This window comes from Mustelus asterias, chromosome 6, assembly GCF_964213995.1.
Source record: "Mustelus asterias chromosome 6, sMusAst1.hap1.1, whole genome shotgun sequence".
Taxonomy (NCBI): domain Eukaryota; kingdom Metazoa; phylum Chordata; class Chondrichthyes; order Carcharhiniformes; family Triakidae; genus Mustelus; species Mustelus asterias.
The window spans coordinates 16,474,473-16,492,554 of NC_135806.1; the positions used below are offsets into that span (position 1 = coordinate 16,474,473).

The 18,082-nt window shown below is 46.0% G+C and overlaps 1 protein-coding gene across 1 annotated transcript in view; it reads right to left on the reverse strand.

Moving 5' to 3' along the window:
* Positions 1-18,082, reverse strand: part of plgrkt (plasminogen receptor, C-terminal lysine transmembrane protein) — a 55,972-nt gene that overhangs the window by 25,983 nt on the left and 11,907 nt on the right. Inside the window, exon 2 of the mRNA XM_078215339.1 lies at positions 8,690-8,777. Coding sequence (XP_078071465.1) covers positions 8,690-8,770 — 81 coding nt within the window. The 5' untranslated portion in view covers positions 8,771-8,777. The remainder of the gene's footprint in view (positions 1-8,689; positions 8,778-18,082) is intronic.

Consider the following 18,082-nt stretch of genomic DNA (forward strand, 5'->3'; position numbering starts at 1 on the left):
GGCATAGGTTTAAGGTGAGAAGGGAGAGACACAAAAGGGTCCAGAGGGGCAATTTTTTCAGTGGGTGATGAGTGTCTGGAACAAGCTGCCAGAGGTAGAAGTAGAGGCGGGTACAATTTTGTCTTTTAAAAAGTGTTTAAACAGTTATATGGGTAAGATGGGTATAGAGGGATATGGGCCAAATGCGGGCAATTGGGACTAGTTTAGGGGTTCAAACAAAAAAAGGGCGGTATGGACAAGTTGGGCTGAAGGGCCTGTTTCCATGCTGTAAACCTCTGTGACTCTATGACGTGGGTTTCCTCCGGGTGCTCCGGTTTCCTCCGAGTCAAAAGATGTGCAGGTTAGGTGGATTGGCTGTGCTAAATTGCCCTTTAGTGACCCAAGATATGTAGGTTAAGGGGATTACGGGGGTAAATATGTGGGGTTATAGGGATAGGGTGGGTTTGGGCAAGATGCTGTTTCGGAGAGTCAATGCAGACCTGATTGGCCAAATGGCCTCCTTCTGCACTATAATGATTCTATGAAGCACGCCAGCCACAATGGCATCCACCAGTTGAAGAGAGCTGGTCTCTCTTTATACACTTTTGAGAAAATCAAATTAACACATGGGCAAATTAACAAATTAAAGTGATCTACCTTAGGAAACGATTATTTCAGGCTAGATAATTTTCCCTGTGCTGTAGAAATCCTTTTTCTGCCCTGCAGGGTGGTCTCCTCCGGTGTTTGAACAATTCTACATATTGTATGGAATTTACAGCACACTAACAAGCCACTTGTCTATGCTGCTGTTTATACTTCATATGACCCCCCTCCCATCTAACCCTATCAGCACACCCTACTATTCCTAATCCACTTATCTAGCTTTCCCTTATATGCACCATTGCTATTCACTTCAACTATCCCTTGTGGTACCGAGTTCCACAGTATGACTACTCTCGGGGTAAAGAGGTTTAATCTGAATCCCTTATTGGATTGGTGAATATTTTAGCTGGATTGGTGACACAGTGGCAGAGCGGTTAGCACTGCTGCCTCTCAGCGCCAGGGACCTCTGTTCGATACCCGGCTTGGGTCACTGCCTGTGTCCTTCCCATGTCTGCTCTGGTTTCTTCCCACGGTCCAAAGATGTGCAGGTTAGGTGGATTGGCCATGCTAAATTGCCCCTTAATGTCCCAAGATGTGCAGGTTAGGGGGATTAGCGGGATATGTATATGGGGTTACAGGAATCGGGCCTGGGTGGGATGCCCTGTCGGAGAGTCGGTGCAGGCTTGAAAGGCCTCCCTCGGCACTGTAGGGATTCTATGAGTCTTTGATACATTGAGTACTTTGTCAAAGGAATCGGATGCTGGGCATTACATGGTTAAATATTATTGGATTGGTGCTTAACATGTCAAGTTCCTTAATCCCACTAGTCTAGCAGCTAAACTTTTTAGAATAAATCTGACACAAATGTGTAAATTATTCACACGTGAAACAGGTCGACAGCTTAATTCCCAGCTTCACATTACTTTATCAGAAACATCCTTATCTTCCAATAAGCAACGCAGCATCTTAGACAGGAAGACAGGTGACAACAACTGGAGATTATGAAAAGGCAGCCATTTATTATTGGTAAAATATTTCCGACAAAGGTTATTTAAATCGATAATGTCACAAGATTTCTGGCCTTGGTGTGTTCTGTTAGTTTATCAACAATTCTTAAAAGGTCATTGATTTTTTTTTGAATCACACCGATGCTGATAACTAAAAACGAAATGTTCTTGCCCTCTCCGATTGTGCATCCGAAGATTGTCTAGTCTGACTGCAATGCTTTCCATTCGGTTGGAACACAGACGCAATAAATGGAGGGGACTGCCAAGGCGCCACACATTTCAGATCTCATTTTCTGCCCAGATTCAAAGTGCTCCTCACAAAGAGATTCAAAATAAACCCCGAATGGTAAGCAATTAAACTAGGTTAACGAGTCAACTAGACTCTGGGCGGCACGGTGGTGCAGTAGTTAGCACTGCTGCCTCACAGCTCGAGGGACCCAGGCTTGATTCTCGGCTTGGGTCACTGTCTGTGTGGAGTCTGCACATTCTCCCTGTGTCTGTGTGGGTTTCTTCCGGGGGCTATGGTTTTCATAGAAATCATAGAAACCCTACAGTGCAGAAGGAGGCCACTCGACCCATCGAGTCTGCACCGACCACAATCCCACCCAGGCCCCATCCCCACACATTTCACCTGCTAATCCCGCTAACCTACACATCTCAGAACTCTAAGGGGCAATTTTTAACCTGGCCAATCAACCTAACCCGCACATCTTTGGACTGTGGGAGGAAACCGGAGCACCCGGAGGAAACCCACGCAGATTAGGTTAATTGGCCATGCTAAATTGTTTTCTCCCACAATCCAAAGATATGCGGGTTAGGTTGATTGGCCGTGCTAAATTGTCCCTTAGTGTCCTGGGATGTGTATGTTAGAGGGATTAGCACGGTCAATATGTGGGGTTTCGGGGATAGGGCCTGGGGGGTATTGTTGCCAGTGCAGACTCATGGAATAGAATAGAATAGAATCCCTACAGTGCAGAAAGAGGCCATTTGGCCCATCAAGTCTGCACTGACCACAATAACCCCATGCATTTAATTTGCTAATCCCCCTGACACTAAGGGGCAATTTAGCATGGCCAATCCACCTAACCTGCACATCTTTGGACTGTGGGAGGAAACCGGAGCATCCGGAGGAAACCCACGCAGACGCAGGGAGAACATGCAGACTCCACACAGACAGTGACCAGAGGCCGGAATTGAACCCGGATCCCTGGCATTGTGAGGCAGCAGTGCTAACCACTGCGCCACCGTTCTGCCCTAAAGGCCATTCGGCCCTTCGTATCTGCACCGACAACAATTCCTCCCAGGCCTTATTCCTGTAACCCTCACGTATTTACCCTGACACTAAGGGGCAATTTAGCATGGCCAATTAACCTAATCTGCACATCTTTGGACTGTGGGAGGAAACCCACACAGGCGCCACACAGACAGTGACCCGAGGCCAGAATTGAACCTGGGTCCCTGGCTTTGTGAGGCAGCAGTGCTAACCACTATGCCACCGTGCCACCCATTGATGGGCCGAATGGCCTCCTTCTGCACTGTAGGGTTGCTACGATTCAATGATAACAAAGCATAGCACTTTTTAAACTAGCATCAAGAATTCAGGGATATCGCAACTTTCTTTTGAAAAGAAGCTGGGATATTCAGATCCTTATGCAAACCAGCGAGTACATTTTCTACCTTTTCAAACACAAGTTTATCTGATAAGAATAAAGCTAAAACCGGCAATTAAAACTGATACAGAACTTGAGTTTCTACATACAAATATACAAAATAGGAACAGGAGTAGGCCATTCGGCCCCTCGAGCTTGCTCTGCAATTCAATAAAATCATGGCTGATGAGTTCAAGCTCTTATCTCTCATTCCTAATCCTTTAAATTTGGCCCAGTTTGGAACCCCCGGGAAAATCAAAACAGAAACAGGCCCAATGTCCTATCTGATTGATGTCCAAGGAAGAAAAATAAGGAAACATGAAGAACAAATCAGGAAAAGAGAAACTAATATGAAACAGAGAAGGATAATCTGGGATGGCACAGTGGCAAGCACTGCTGCCTCACAGCGCCAGGGCCCCGGGTTCAATTCCGGCCTTGGATCACTGTCTGTGTGGAGGTTGCACATTCTCCCCATGTCTGCGTGGGTTTCCTCTAGGTGCTCTGGTTTCCTCCCACAATCCAAAGATATGCGGGTCAGGTTGATTTGTCATGTTAAGTTGAGCCTTAGGGTGGGATTTTATGGCCCCGCTCGCCCCAATGCTGGAAAATCCCACCCAAGGCCAAAGGACCTTTGTATAAATTCCGCCCATAGTGTCAAGGGGAGTAGCAGGTTAAATCGTGAGGTTGCTGGGATAGGGTCTGGGTGGGATTGTGGTTGGCGCAGACTCGATGGGCTGAATGGCCTCCTTCCGCACTGTCAGGATTCTACGATTCTATGATAGCAACATCAACCAGCATTCCTCCAATAGAACCAAATTCAGTGGGACTGTTTATTTCAGAGGAAGGTCCCGTGTTGTTCCAATGGGAACTGGAGCAGATATCCGCACTAACGCACCTCCTGAAACTGCAAACTACCTGACTTCGACTGAAGACATTGCTGCCTCTGAGGCAGAGGCGGCCAGAGAGCAGAGACGTTCTCAGAGAATTCGGAAATCTCCTGATAGACTGGAATTTTCAGAGGCTATAATGAAATATCCAAACGTTTTTTCAAATATAATTTTATTGGCTATTCTTGTAGACAGTTGTCTGTTCATGAATTTATTTGTAAAGCGCTAAAGGAGGAGGAAGATGTGGTAGTGTAGCAGAGTGTGTGATACGCAACAATATAGCGCACATTTGGGAATGCAGAACAGCAGTGGAGTGCAGGCCTGAGAGAATGGAGCAGCCTTTGAACATGAGTGCAAACCTGCGTTCTGCGGAGGTGGAGTGCGAATCCAAGCTTGCATTGTTTAAAGTTTATTTTTTTTAAGGTTTAAGTTTATTTATTAGTGTCACAAGTAGGCTTACATTAACACTGTAATGTAACATCAACACTGTACTGTGAAAATCCCCTCGTTGCCACACTCCGGCACCTGTTCGGGTACACTGAGGGAGAATTTAGCATGGCCAATCCACCTAACCAGCACATCTTTCGGACTGTGGGAGGAAACCGGAGCACCCGGAGGAAACCCACGCTGACACGGGGAGAACATGTAAACTCCACACAGACAGTGACCCAAGCCGGGAATTGAACCCAGGTCCCTGGCGCTGTGAGGCAGCAGTGCTAACCACTGTGCCACTGTGCTGCCCCATTGTGGCAGTTGGAGATTGGCAGTTGACGACAATGGAGGTTTCTGTCGTCCTCCTTTGTAAATACTTCTTTCTGAATAAATCAATCAATTACTTTCTCCTGTCGAGTAATTGTAGAGCCTCGCAATTATTACACTGTTCATACCAGGTCCCTGGTGGTGAATTTGCAGCTTGGGAGGGACGGGATAATCAACAGTAGTGCGATTTTGAAAGCACCGCAGCAATCTTTTAAAAGGGCAAATACTTTCACGGAACAAGCACTTGGTTATTTCCAAGTACGCAACCATTTCTTATTGTTCACAGCTGAAGGGCTGCTTCAGTAGGAGGTGGACGAAAGATGAATTGCTCAGTTGGGCACTCATAGAATCATAGAAAGCCTACAGTACAGAAAAAGAGGCCATTCGGCCCATCGAGTCTGCACCGACCACAATCCCACTCAGGCCCTACCACCATATCCCTACATATTTTACCCACTCATCCCTCTAACCTACGCATCTCAGGGCACTAAGGGGCAATTTTTTTTTTAGCATGGCCAATTAACCTAACCCGCACATCTTTGGACTGTGGGAGGAAACCGGAGCACCCGGAGGAAACCCATGCAGACACGAGGAGAATGTGCAAACTCCACACAGACAGTGACCCAAGCCGGGCGTCGAACCCAGGTCCCTGGAGCTGTGAAGCAGCAGTGCTAACCACTGTGCTACCGTGCCGCCCACTCGTAGCATCCTACCCAGCAGATCGTCCGGCAGAAGGTGGTGAAAGGGATGTTATCCAACCAAAGGAACAACCCACAAATGAGAAAGAAATTTACCTTGGGAAATCCGTCAAACCAAGGCTCACCATCATAACGTAACAGAAGAACAGTAAAGTATGCATGCACAAAATGTTTCTTCATGTACTGTTAAACGCTAAGTGCATGCCAAGCAATCAGACTACCTTCCATAAAATCATAGAATCCCTACCCTGCAGAAAGAGGCCAACTGGCCCAATATGTCTGCACCGACTCTCCAAAAGAGCATCCCACCCAGACCCTCCCCTCTATACCCAGAACCCTGCACATTCAGTCAACACAGCTTAGGACACTAAGGGGCAATTTAGCATGGCAAATCCACCCAAACCTGCACATCTTTAGACTGTGGGGGGAAACCGGAGCACCCAGAGGAAATCAACGCAGACACAGGGAGAATGTGCAAACTCCATACAGACGGTCACCTGACACCGGAATCGAACTGGGGTCCCTGGCACTGTGAGGCAGCAGTGCTAGCCACTGTGTCACCGTGCTGCCCGCAACACATACCTGGGAAATGGAAACAGGGCACAAAATGTCATAAAAATATCTGGAATTAAGAATCTATTGATCCATGAAACGACTGCCCATTGTCAGAAAAACCCATTTGGGTCACTAATGTCCTTTAGGGAAGGAAATCTGCCGTCCTTACCCGGTCTGGCCGACATGCGACTCCAGAGCCACAGGAATGTGGTTGACTCTCAACTGCCCTCAGACAACTAGGGTTGGGCAATAAATGCTGGCCAGCCAGTGATGCCCATGTCCCACGAATGAATAAAAAAGTTGCAGCCTACAATGTGGCATTCTTAGCACTGTGCCATCTTAAGCCTTGACATAAAAAAGTGGTCGTCCCCAGAGCCTGACTGGTCTCAGTATTAGCAACTGAGGTATTGACAGTGCTACAGGCCCCTGCAGCATCCAATGAAGCAATTACACAATGACTGCACAGTGCTGATGTACTGCACAGAACTGTATACAAGTTGGGGCAGGTGTACTTCATGTCCCAACTAGCAGAAGCTCGCTGGAGGGCAGTGCTGTGCATTGAGGTATCGCTGGTGTTCAGCAAGTAGTTTTCTTTGAAAATGCGCTTTGGGTCTTCTCTCTATCCTCAGCACCAGAACCCAGACGTGAACTGTGAGCACATTCCTAGGATGGCCTTTCCAGCTTACTTGAGCTCAGTGAATCAACCAATGCAGAACCACCCAGCCCCATCCCCCCACCTCCTCCCACTCTCCCCTCCACTTAGCTCAATATCTATTTGACCTGGCCAATCAATTTATGCACGAGTGAGAATGAATGATGGACCATCTTTGGGAGGGTTCTCACCCTCAATCTGGGCAGCTACAAGGCCCAACACATAGAAAAATGGAGAATGCGATGGAGTGGCATGTGGTGGCAAAGTAAGCAGTAGCAAATGTGTGGCAGCATAGTGCACCATCAGGTATTGTGCTAAGAATTTATTTGTGCTTGAGACGCAAGTAAAATAAAAAGGGAAGATGTCCACTCGCTCTTGTGCACCACCTCCAGCCTGGTCATCTGCAGTGCTCCACACCTTCTCCCGGTCAATGACATTGAAAATGGCTTCCACTATTGGTCTCAGGATCTACATAGAGGTCAGACCTCCTCCTGTTCTCATCTCCTTCCTTTCTTGGATGCCAGTTTCTCCCATGAGCAGTGCCAAAATGGATTAGCCTATGCTTTACTGAAGGGCTTTCGGGATGTCTGAGGTTGTGCTGTGTGCTTAATGAGAGAGCAGGAGTAGGCCATTCAGCCCATTGAGTCTGTTCTGCCATTCAATGAGATCATGAGTGGTCTGATATCATAGAAATCATAGAAACCCTACAGTGCAGAAAGAGGCCATCTGGCCCATCGAGTCTGCACTGACCACAATCCCACCCAGGCCCTACCCCCATATCCCTCTAACCTACACATCTCAGGACACGAGGGGCAATTTTAACATGGCCAATCAACCTAACCCGCACATCTTTGGACTGTGGGAGGAAACCGGAGCACCCGGAGGAAACCCACGCAGATACGAGGAGAATGTGCAAACTCCACACAGACAGTGACCCAAGCCGGGAATCGAACCCAGGTCCCTGGAGCTGTGAATCAGCAGTGCTAACCACTGTGCTACCGTGTATGATAATTCTCAACTCTACTTTTCTACCTCATCTCCATAACCCTCGATTCCTTTACGGATTATAAATCTATCTATCTCAGCCTTGATCATATTTAACGACCCAGCCTCCACAGCCCTCTGCAGTAAAGAATTCCACACATCGCTACCCTCTGAGAGAAGAAATTCCTCCTCAACTCTGTCTTAAATCGGCGACCCCCTTACTCTGAGATTATGCCCTCTGGTCCTAGACTCACCCATAAGGGGAAGCAATTTCTCAGCATCCACCCTGTCAAGCCCGCTGAGAATCCTATATGTCTCAATAAGGTTGCTTCTCATTCTTCTAAACTCCAATGAGTACAACCTATTCAACCTCTCCTCATGAGAAAATCCCTCCATTCCTGGGATCAACCGTGTGAAACTTCTCTGGACTGCCTCCAATACAGTAAGAGTTTTAACAACACCAGGTTAAAGTCCAACAGGTTTATTTGGTAGCAAATGCCATTAGCTTTCGGAGCGCTGCTCCTTCGTTCTCTTTGACGAAGGAGCAGCGCTCCGAAAGCTAATGGTATTTGCTACCAAATAAACCTGTTGGACTTTAACGTGGTGTTGTTAAAACTCTTACTGTGTTTACCCCAGTCCAACGCCGGCATCTCCACATGACTGCCTCCAATAGACAGGAACCTTCCTCTATCAATGAGTATGTGCTACATGGCATTTGTCAGCAAATGATATGGGTCAAGGCATGTTTCATGGTGTTAAACTACACTCATGAAACATCTGTTCAGAAGTGCACCATTTCATTCATATACTGGTACCAGATAAACCACATCAGCTCACCTTTCCACACTGAAACTGATAAGAAGCATGTCATGTCGGGGGACTCTGCCGTTTCATTCACAGAATACAGTAGCCATACCTGCAGAACACTGTTTGCCGCCATGAACTCTTGCTGTTTCTTTAGGTTTTCATCCATTGATTTAGACATAAAGAACCCCATCTTGCACCTGAAAATCCATAACACGTTAGAAGTTAGTTTACAAATAAAATCTCCTGCATTAATTCTAAAAACCAATGTTGGCATCACTAGGCAAAACACAAAGGATTTTTCGTTTCGCCTTAGGTTTTTGAACTGACAATGGATCTTGCCATTTCTCATGGCAAAATATGTGAAATTATTTTCATTCAATTAATTAGATAGTTCATCCAAAATATTTTTAACATAATTATTGCAAGAAATAATTGAGCAATACCATTGGTTGAGATACTTTTGTTCATAATTCATACATAAAAGAGTTTCACATTATTTAGGAAAATAATACCATATAAAATTGTAGAATGAATGACCACCTCTATAAATGGAATGTTGTGCCCCCTAGTCTCTGGAATGTGCTTTACTGACTTGGTATCTTGTGGCTGTAATATATCACATGCAGGCATGTGATTCTCCTAGTCTTTGGCAGGTTGATTTATCATAGAAAAGAATCCCTACAGTACAGGCCATTCGGCTCATCGAGTCTGCACCGACCACAATCTCATCCATGCCCTATTCCTGCAACCCCACACATTTTACCCTTCTAATCCCCCTGGCGCTAACGGACAACTTAGCCCAGCCAAATCAACCTAACCCACACATCTTTGGACTGTGGGAGGAAACCAGAGCACCCGGAGGAAACCCATACAGACATGGGGAGAACGTGCAGTCTCCTCACAGACAGTGACTGAGGCCAGAATTGAGCCTGGGACCCTGGCGCTGTGAGGCAGCAGTACTAACCACTGTGCCACCGTGTCGCCCCTTTAATGCCGGATTGCCCAACCCAAGGCGCATGGGCCACAATCTGGCCCATCATGCCTCTCTGTTGGGCCTGCAAAGCAAGTGTTTAGAATGCAGGTAAGCTGAATGGGCAGATCTGCAAGGAGTTGATTCTCCCAATCACAGGCTGATTCTCTCCCACAAAGCAGGCCAGGAGAGGAGGAAAATTCCAGGCTGAAAGGCAACCTGCTTCCTGCCCACACTTCACAAGAATTTCACCGAGGCCAACTAGGAGTGTGTGCCACTAAGGGCAAACACAAATTCAGTGTTTGTTAAACCCAGATCTTTAGCTCTTTATTCATAAACACAGTTCAAGTATAACCCTAAACCTGTTGGACTTTAATCTGGTGTTGTGAGAATCAACATGGTGGACTCAAGGGATGGACTGTGCCCACCCCAGTATCTCCACAAAAATGAAACAGTTTAACTCTTGACCATTGAACAACCTTCAAACTTGGAAAGAAACAACTCTTAACTTCTAACTTATCACTATTCAGTTCCAATAAAGTAATACTTCTCTTATAGACTTGAACTCCTCTTTAAAATTAGTTAGCAAATCCAGGCATACTTGCTTTGACTTGTGTTAATAGCTTTGGAGCTTCCAGAGAGGTTTTGTAGAAAGAGCTGCTTGTAGGCTTCTATCTTTAAACAGCCATCTCCAGTACCTGAATTCAGAAAGCTGCTTATCTCAGCTATGAGCCCACCTCCTCCCATTTCTAGTATCACATGACTATATGATCCTGTATACCTAACTCGCCTTCCATTACTTTAATCAAGTAAACACCCCAAGTGTTCTTTTCTTTGGGAAACAAAAGCTCATTAAGCCTTCACTAACCTGACTAAAATGAGTAATTATTCTGCTTTCCAGCATCTGCTGAATTCCTCCCAAACAAACTGATTGCACTACATCTTTTGCAGTTCTCCTCAAATATAAAATATATTAATAGCACAGTCTCATCACGGACTCTATTACAAGCAATCTTTGCTCCAGTGAGGCAGGAGTAGGCTAGAGTCAGGCCCACTGACTCTGACAGCAGATAAAGGCAGCCATTGGAGTGGGTGAGTGCTGAGGCTGGCCACTTGGAAGGCCTGGTTCACTTCTACAGGACTTTGTCCCAGTTTGTTGCCCTGCACCTCATGCTCCCTCCATCCCCCCCATGCTCATTCATCCAGAATGCAGCATGTACAGAACTAAATAATAACATGGCCAGTGTTGAAATGCTGAAGGAAAAAAGAATAGCATTCAAAAATCAGCTTTGGGAAAACATGTTGTTCCTATTATTGAGTGCCTAGTATAATTTAATTTAAATTTAAAATGTAATTCTCCACTTTGTCCCTTCTGTCTGTGGCCTGCTACAGTATACCAATTAAACCCAACACAAGTTTGAGGTGTTAAAGTGTGCCCTTTGAAGGATAGCAGCAGAACATCACTAGAAGAGAAGTGTGTCATGTGATCCAGTCTTATTTTCACTTTAAGCAGTGCACACACAGTTCTGGCATCTTGATGCTTATTACCAATGTATAACTGTTCTCATGTGCCTCATCTCTAGTGTCAGGAGATTTGCAGGATAAATTTGTGGCATTGTGGGAATGAGGCCTGGGTGGGATTGAGGTCAATGCTGACTCAATGGGCTGAATGGCCTCCTTCTGCACTGTAGGGAATCCATGCAGATTAGAAATGTAATTGTTTTTAAGTCAGTAATTATTGAATTCAATAACTTTAGATCATTGCCCCCACCTTGTTCTACATGTTTTTTAAACTCTTGACCCTTTCTTTATCCCTTCATGTTGCATTCAGATAGCCACTACACAGGTATTTACACCTCATCTGGACACAACTTCTGTCTCTTTACTGTACTCATTAACACTCTCTTCAGCCTTTGCAACCTGAAATCTTTGCAACATAATCTCTTTTCTTCCACCTTATCACAGACCTTCCTTATTATTCTATCCCCACCCCTTTTACTGACTTAAAAACAATTACATTTCTAATCTGCATGGATTCCCTACAGTGCAGAAGGAGGCCATTCAGCCCATTGAGTCAGCATTGACCTCAATCCCACCCAGGCCTCATTCCCACAATGCCACAAATTTACCCTGCAAATCTCCTGACACTAAGCGTAAATTTATCATGGCTAATCCACCTAACCCGCACATCTTTGGACCGTGGAAGGGAACTGGAGCACCCGGAGGAAACCCACGCAGACACGGGGAGAACGTGCAAACTCCACGCACACAGTCACCCGAAGCTGGAATTGAACCCGGGTCCCTGGTGCTGTGGGGCAGCAGTGCTAACCACTGTGCCACCGTGCCTCTTCCTTCTTTTCCAATGAAAGGTCATTACCAGGTGCTGCCCAACCAATTAAGTGCTTCTAACATTTTTTGCTTTTATTTCAGATTTCCAGCATCTGCAGTTGTACTACAACATAATTCATACAATTACGGAACCAAAGAAAGAGACCCATCAAGCCTACACCAACAACCCAGGCCCTATCCCCATACCCCACATATTTACCCTGCTAATTAATTTCCCTGTCACTAAGGGGCAATTTATCATGGCCAATTTATCTTTGGACCGTGGAAGAAAACCGGAGCACTTGGAGGAAATCCACGCAGACAAGAGGAGAACGTGCAAGCTCCACACAATCACCTGAGGCCAGAATTGAACCTGGGTCCCTGGCACTCTGAAGCAGCAACGCTAACCACTGTGCCACCCTGAAAATATTATTTTTTTCTTACCAGAACTGATACTTCTGCTTTCTGTGAATCATCACATTGTGTGCTTAAAATCTTCATCCCCGTTTCATAAGGATGGCACCGGAACAAAGTGACTTCTTGCAAGCTGCACATATGTTGTCAAACTTGGCATATATGTGCAAGATCCAGCCTTTGCCTTTATTCAAACTAAGTCTGAAAGGAGTGCAACCACGATAGAACAAAGGAATAAAGAATGAACTTGAATTCATATCGTACATTTCAGGGCCTCAACATGCCTCAAAGTTTGTAGCAGCCAGTTGAATACTTTTGAAGAGTAGTCACTCTTTGCAGGAAACATGGCAGTCAATTTGTGCACAGGAATGAAATAGAAATAGGAATGGTTGACACGGTGGCACAGTGGTTAGCGCTGCTGCCTCACAGCACCAGAGTCCCAAGTTTGATTCCGGCTTAGGTTACTGTGTGCATGGAGTCCTGGAGGTTTACAGCATGGAAACAGGCCCTTCGGCCCAACTTGTCCATGCAACCCTTTAGTTTGCACATTCTCCCCGTGTCTGTGGGTTTTTTCCGGGTGCTCCAGTTTCCCCCCACAGTCTAAAGATGTACGGGTTAGGTGGATTGGCCGTGCTAAATTGCCCCTTAGTATCAGGGGGACTAGCTAGTATAAATGCATGAGGTTATAGGGATAGGGCCTGGGTGGGATTGTGGTTGGTGCAGCCTTGAGGGCCAAATAGCCTCCTTCTGCACTGTAGGATTCTATGATTATAGATGACCAGAACACTAGTTTTAGGTGTTGGCTGAAGGATAAGAATCCACCATGCCATTGGGACACCTCCCTTACTCCTTTGCAAGCTTTGTCTTGGGATCTTCTACATCTATCCATCAGGCCAGACTGGGCAAATGACAAAGCAGCATTCTCTCAATGCATGGGAGTGTCAACCTAAAGTTTGACGCTCAAATGGTGTCGAGACTTCAATTCGCCTTGCGAGGATTGACTCCAGGTTTGATCTGGAGTCTTCAGGAATTGAAGTTTGATCTCCAGGATACTACAGTATACAATTCTGCAGAAAAATCATCAGGACATTAAAAAAATGTTTTTTTTCCCCCCCCCCCATTTCCTTCGAACATTTCTCTATGCCCGATATCAAAATATTGAAAATAGGAAAAAGAAATCTCTTTGGCTGACAGTCAAGTATCATCCAAATGGTTAATGAGTCTTTGGGGGGAATTTCTCCATTCCGCCCACCGCGGGAATCATAGTGGGGGTGGGGCAGGGGGGAACTATGCAAAGGTCCGTTGAACTCGGCGGGATTTTCCAATTTTGGGACGAGCGCGGCTGGAAAATCCGGCCCTTTGTGTTTTCCAATTGGTGCAGGAAGGTGGTAGGGCACATGGATGGATGTGTTGGTCAACAAATGGCTGGAATGTGGAGGGCAAGTCATGTGATGAAATCTCCAGGAATACATTTAACCACCGCTGGCAACCCTACATTCTGGTGAGGTAATAAGTTCTGAGCCAAGGCAGGCACCTTAGTTCCATGCTGAGCTTCAAATTCCACCGCCAATCACTCAGGCCTTGGTTTGCTAGTTCTCTCCAGTTTCACGTTACACAAACAACAACTCCAATCCCTCCCCTGCCCCCGCAACTCCCTGCCAGCACCCCTGGGTCTCTGTGGGCTCTTTGGCTCCAGAGGCTAACACACCCAGCACTCTCGATCTTACTGACTTTCACCAACTCCCTGTGATTGTACATCAATGTAAAGATTCATGTTCACATTCTTATCTCCAGATGCCTCCAAGGCCTTGGCACACCATGACTCTGCAATCTGCTCCAGCCCCCATTCCGAAACATACCCTCTACTCTTTAAACTGTACACCATCATATTGTCTTCCCACCCCAGTCCATTATCAGTGCCCTTCAGGCACCTTCTTGCTATCTCTTTCCCCCTCGCATAAAGACACTTCAAACCTTATCCTAATTCCCTTGTTTGATTGAATGATGGGAATGCCCACTTGTTAACAGCTCCGAGTGCTTTCAACTAGCACAGATCTCCAGCTTTCAACACAATCGGGTGGCACAGTGGTTCGCACTGCTGCCTCACAGCGCCAGGGGCCCGGGTTTGATTCCCGGCTTGGGTCACTGTCTGTGCTGCATGTTCTCCCCGTGTCTGCATGGGTTTCCTCTGGGTGTTCCAGTTTCCTCCCACAGTCCAAAAGATGTGGTAGTTAGGTTGATTGGCCTTGCTAAATTTTCACTCAGTGTTACCCGAACAGGCGCCAGAGTGTGGCGACTAGGGGATTTTCACAGTAACTTCAGTACAGTGTTAATGTAAGCCTACATTTGTGACACTAATAAATAAACTTTTTGAAAAACCCTTCAAGTTGGTACTAAAATCTGATTGCCATAAAGCTTTACCACATTACTGTACGAAAACCTTTTGGAGAAAATGGAAATAAAAGTTTTATATTATCATGATACATATTATGTTTTTTCTGCAAATAGGAGCCTTTTTAAAAAATGCTACAAACACTGCAGAGAGATTACAGAAAGTGAAGACTACTGTCAATATCTCAGGAACTTCTGACAGTCAGTTAGTGTTGGCTATCACAAGCAGAAAGCACTTGTGGAATAAGTAGGAAGCGGTACTAACAAACCAAACACAGGAATATGAAGACAGAACTGCCCAAGGGTGGCACGATGGCACAGTGGTTAGCACTGCTGCCTCACAGGGCCAGGAACTCGGGTTCAATTCCGGCCTCGGGTGAAAGTCTATGTGGAGTTTGCACGTTCTCCCAGTGTGTTTCCTCTGGGTGTTCCAGCTTCCTCCCACAGTCCAAAGATGTGCGAGTTTGGTGGATTGGCCATGCTAAATTGCCCCTTAGTGTCAGAGGGATTAGCTCGGGTAAATGCGTGGAGTTATGGGGATAGGAGCTGGATGAGATTGTGGTCGGTGCAGACTCGATGGATCGAATGGCCTCTTTCTGCACTGTAGTATTCTATGATTCTAAAATTAGCCCATTAAAGCCTCTTCCACCACTCAGTAAGATCATGGTTGATTGTGACCCATAGCTCCCTTAATACCTGCGGTTAACAAAAATCTAATAAATTAATCTCTTATAATTTTATGCTGCTGAATACACTGGGCAGGATCTTCAGCCCAGACTCTCCATGCAAGGGATTACCGGCAGGGGCGCAAAATCCGGAAATCAGGAATCTTGCCGGTGAGACCACGATTTCCCCCAACCCTCGCTGGCACCTGACTCAGGTTCACGCCCATTTGACTTTAACTGATTTCAATAAATTTAAATGTAATTATATAGTCCCCTTGCCGCATGATTCCCCCATCATGGTATATTTTCAACAGGTCTTTAAACAAGTAAACCAGTCGAGTGGATCTGCCCCGGTACCATAAAGTATGGCCCCTGGGACCCTAGCTCTTCCCTCTGCCAACCTGGTTGTGTAAACCTGACAGTGCCAATCTGTGCCAGGGCAGTGCCAGAGGCATGTTCTGGTGGGGTCCCATTGGGATGATGCCGGGGGGGGGGGGGGGGGTTCATTTATTTGTCGTGGGGGTGCCGGCGATGATTGTGGTGGGGGGGGGGAGGGGAAGGGAGAGGTGGATTTTTTAAAAATTCATTCATGGGATGCTACTGGCCATCCCTAATTGCCCTTGAACTGAGTGGCTTGGTAGGCCATTTCAGAGGATAGTTGAGTGTCAACCACACTGATGTGGCTCTGGAGTCACATGTAGGCCAGACCAGGTAAGGACGGCAGATTTCCTTTCCTAAAGGACATCAATGAATCAGATGGGTTTTTCTGACAACCGACAATGGTTTCATGGTCATCAGTAGATCCTTAATTCCAGATATGTTTTATTAAATTCGAATTTCACCATTTGCCATGGCAGGATTCAAACCCAGGTCCCCAGAACATTAGCTGAGTTTCTGGATTAATAAGTCTAGCGATAATACCCTAGGCCATTGCCTCAATGCCGGTGATGATCGCTGGGTGGGGGCAGTGATTCTGTAGTAGTTGGGAGTATGGCTATTTTTCATTCTGATTGGGGCACCCAGAAATGTGCAGCCGGCCTTGCTGGTTCAACTGTTCCTGACCCACCAGAGCGACAGCATAAACTATTCCTACTCATTGTTTTTTGTCTAAAAGGCTCAAAGCTGGGAAGAAAACTGCTCTGCGGAGAGCTTCACGCCAGTTTTCTACCTAAACTTGACACTTTGAAGAATTTTAGTAAGATTCCATCCACTGTTTACTCTGCCACCTATCTTTTCTTTTATTGGTTCCCTTCGGTACATTATCACTAATCAAAAGAAAAGCCAATTCAAAATAAGTCCAATCGTGGTCCCCACGAGGGACAAACCAGATCCAAGCTGACAAGACGAGACAACACTTTGCATCCCATCTTGGGCTCGATCAAACAAAATACAAGCTGACAAGATGAGGCATTGCTTCATTTTCAGCCCATTGAGTCTGCACTGACAACAATCCCACCCAGCCCCAATCCCCGTAACCCCACGTATTTACCCTGCTAATCCCCCAACCTACACATCGGGGGACACTAGGGGACAATTTAGCATGACCAATCAACCTAACCCGCACATCTTTGGACTGAGGGGGAGCACCCAGAGGAAACCCACGCAGACACAGGGAGAAAGTACAAACTCCACACGGACAGTCACCCGAGGCCAGAATTGAACCCGGGTCTCTGGCGCTGTGAGGCAGCAGGGCTAACCACTGTGCCACCATGCCGACTTGGCTTTGAAAAATTGCATCAGGTAAAGCCTTGGTTTTACCTCATCGGCCACCCCTAATCCTTTACTCTGTCCTAGCCTGGGCAAACTAACATTGTAGGCACAGCATACCCCCAGTGCAATGGGCTAGCCTCATCCCTTGCCTGATCATAGTTTCACCCCTGCCAGGTAAGCGGATATGCAGCTTTCCATCTTAGTCACTATTAAATAGAGTGATTAGTTGAGGCCCCAAACATGTGCTTAAAGGGTACCGTTAGTCACTCGATGCCAATTAGAGTTTCTGCCCATTACCCTTCCTCCCATCTCCTGTCACTCAGCCAATATCTGAACTGGATCAATATTTAACTTCAATTACATGAGCTACAGCCTCATGAGATTCAATTACGCATCCCTGTAAATTGGACATTTCAGATGCAAATTCACCAAGTCAGTTCTTTACGTAGAATTCAATTTGGTTATGAGCTAATTTTGTTTTCAGTTTAAGATTAACTTGTTTAACAGTGTCAGAATGCATTGCTGTAATGAACAAAAAATAAAATAACTATTTCTGGTGGCAGGAACATTTTTTGTTTGACCTTATCTTGTTTTCCCTTTTCTGTTTAAAGCCGGAGACTGCTTCATCCGTATTTTTCTCAATTGAAAAATGAAACTTTTATTAACACCTTTATTTCTGAACCTAGGGTATAGGGGAGGCGATGGCCTAGTGGTATTATTGCTAGACTATTAATTCAGAAACTCAGCTAATGTTCTGGGGACCTGAGTTCAAATCCCACCACGGCAGATGGTGGAATTTGAATTCAATAAAAAATATCTGGAATTAAGAATCTACTGATGACCATGAAACGATTGTCGGATAAACCCATCTGGTTCACTAATGTCCTTTAGGGAAGGAAATCTGCTGTCCTCACCTGGTCTGGCCTACATGTGACTGCAGAGCCACAGCAATGTGGTTGACTTTCAACTGCCCTCGGGCAAGTAGGGATGGATAATAAATGCTGGCCAGCCAGTGACGTGCATT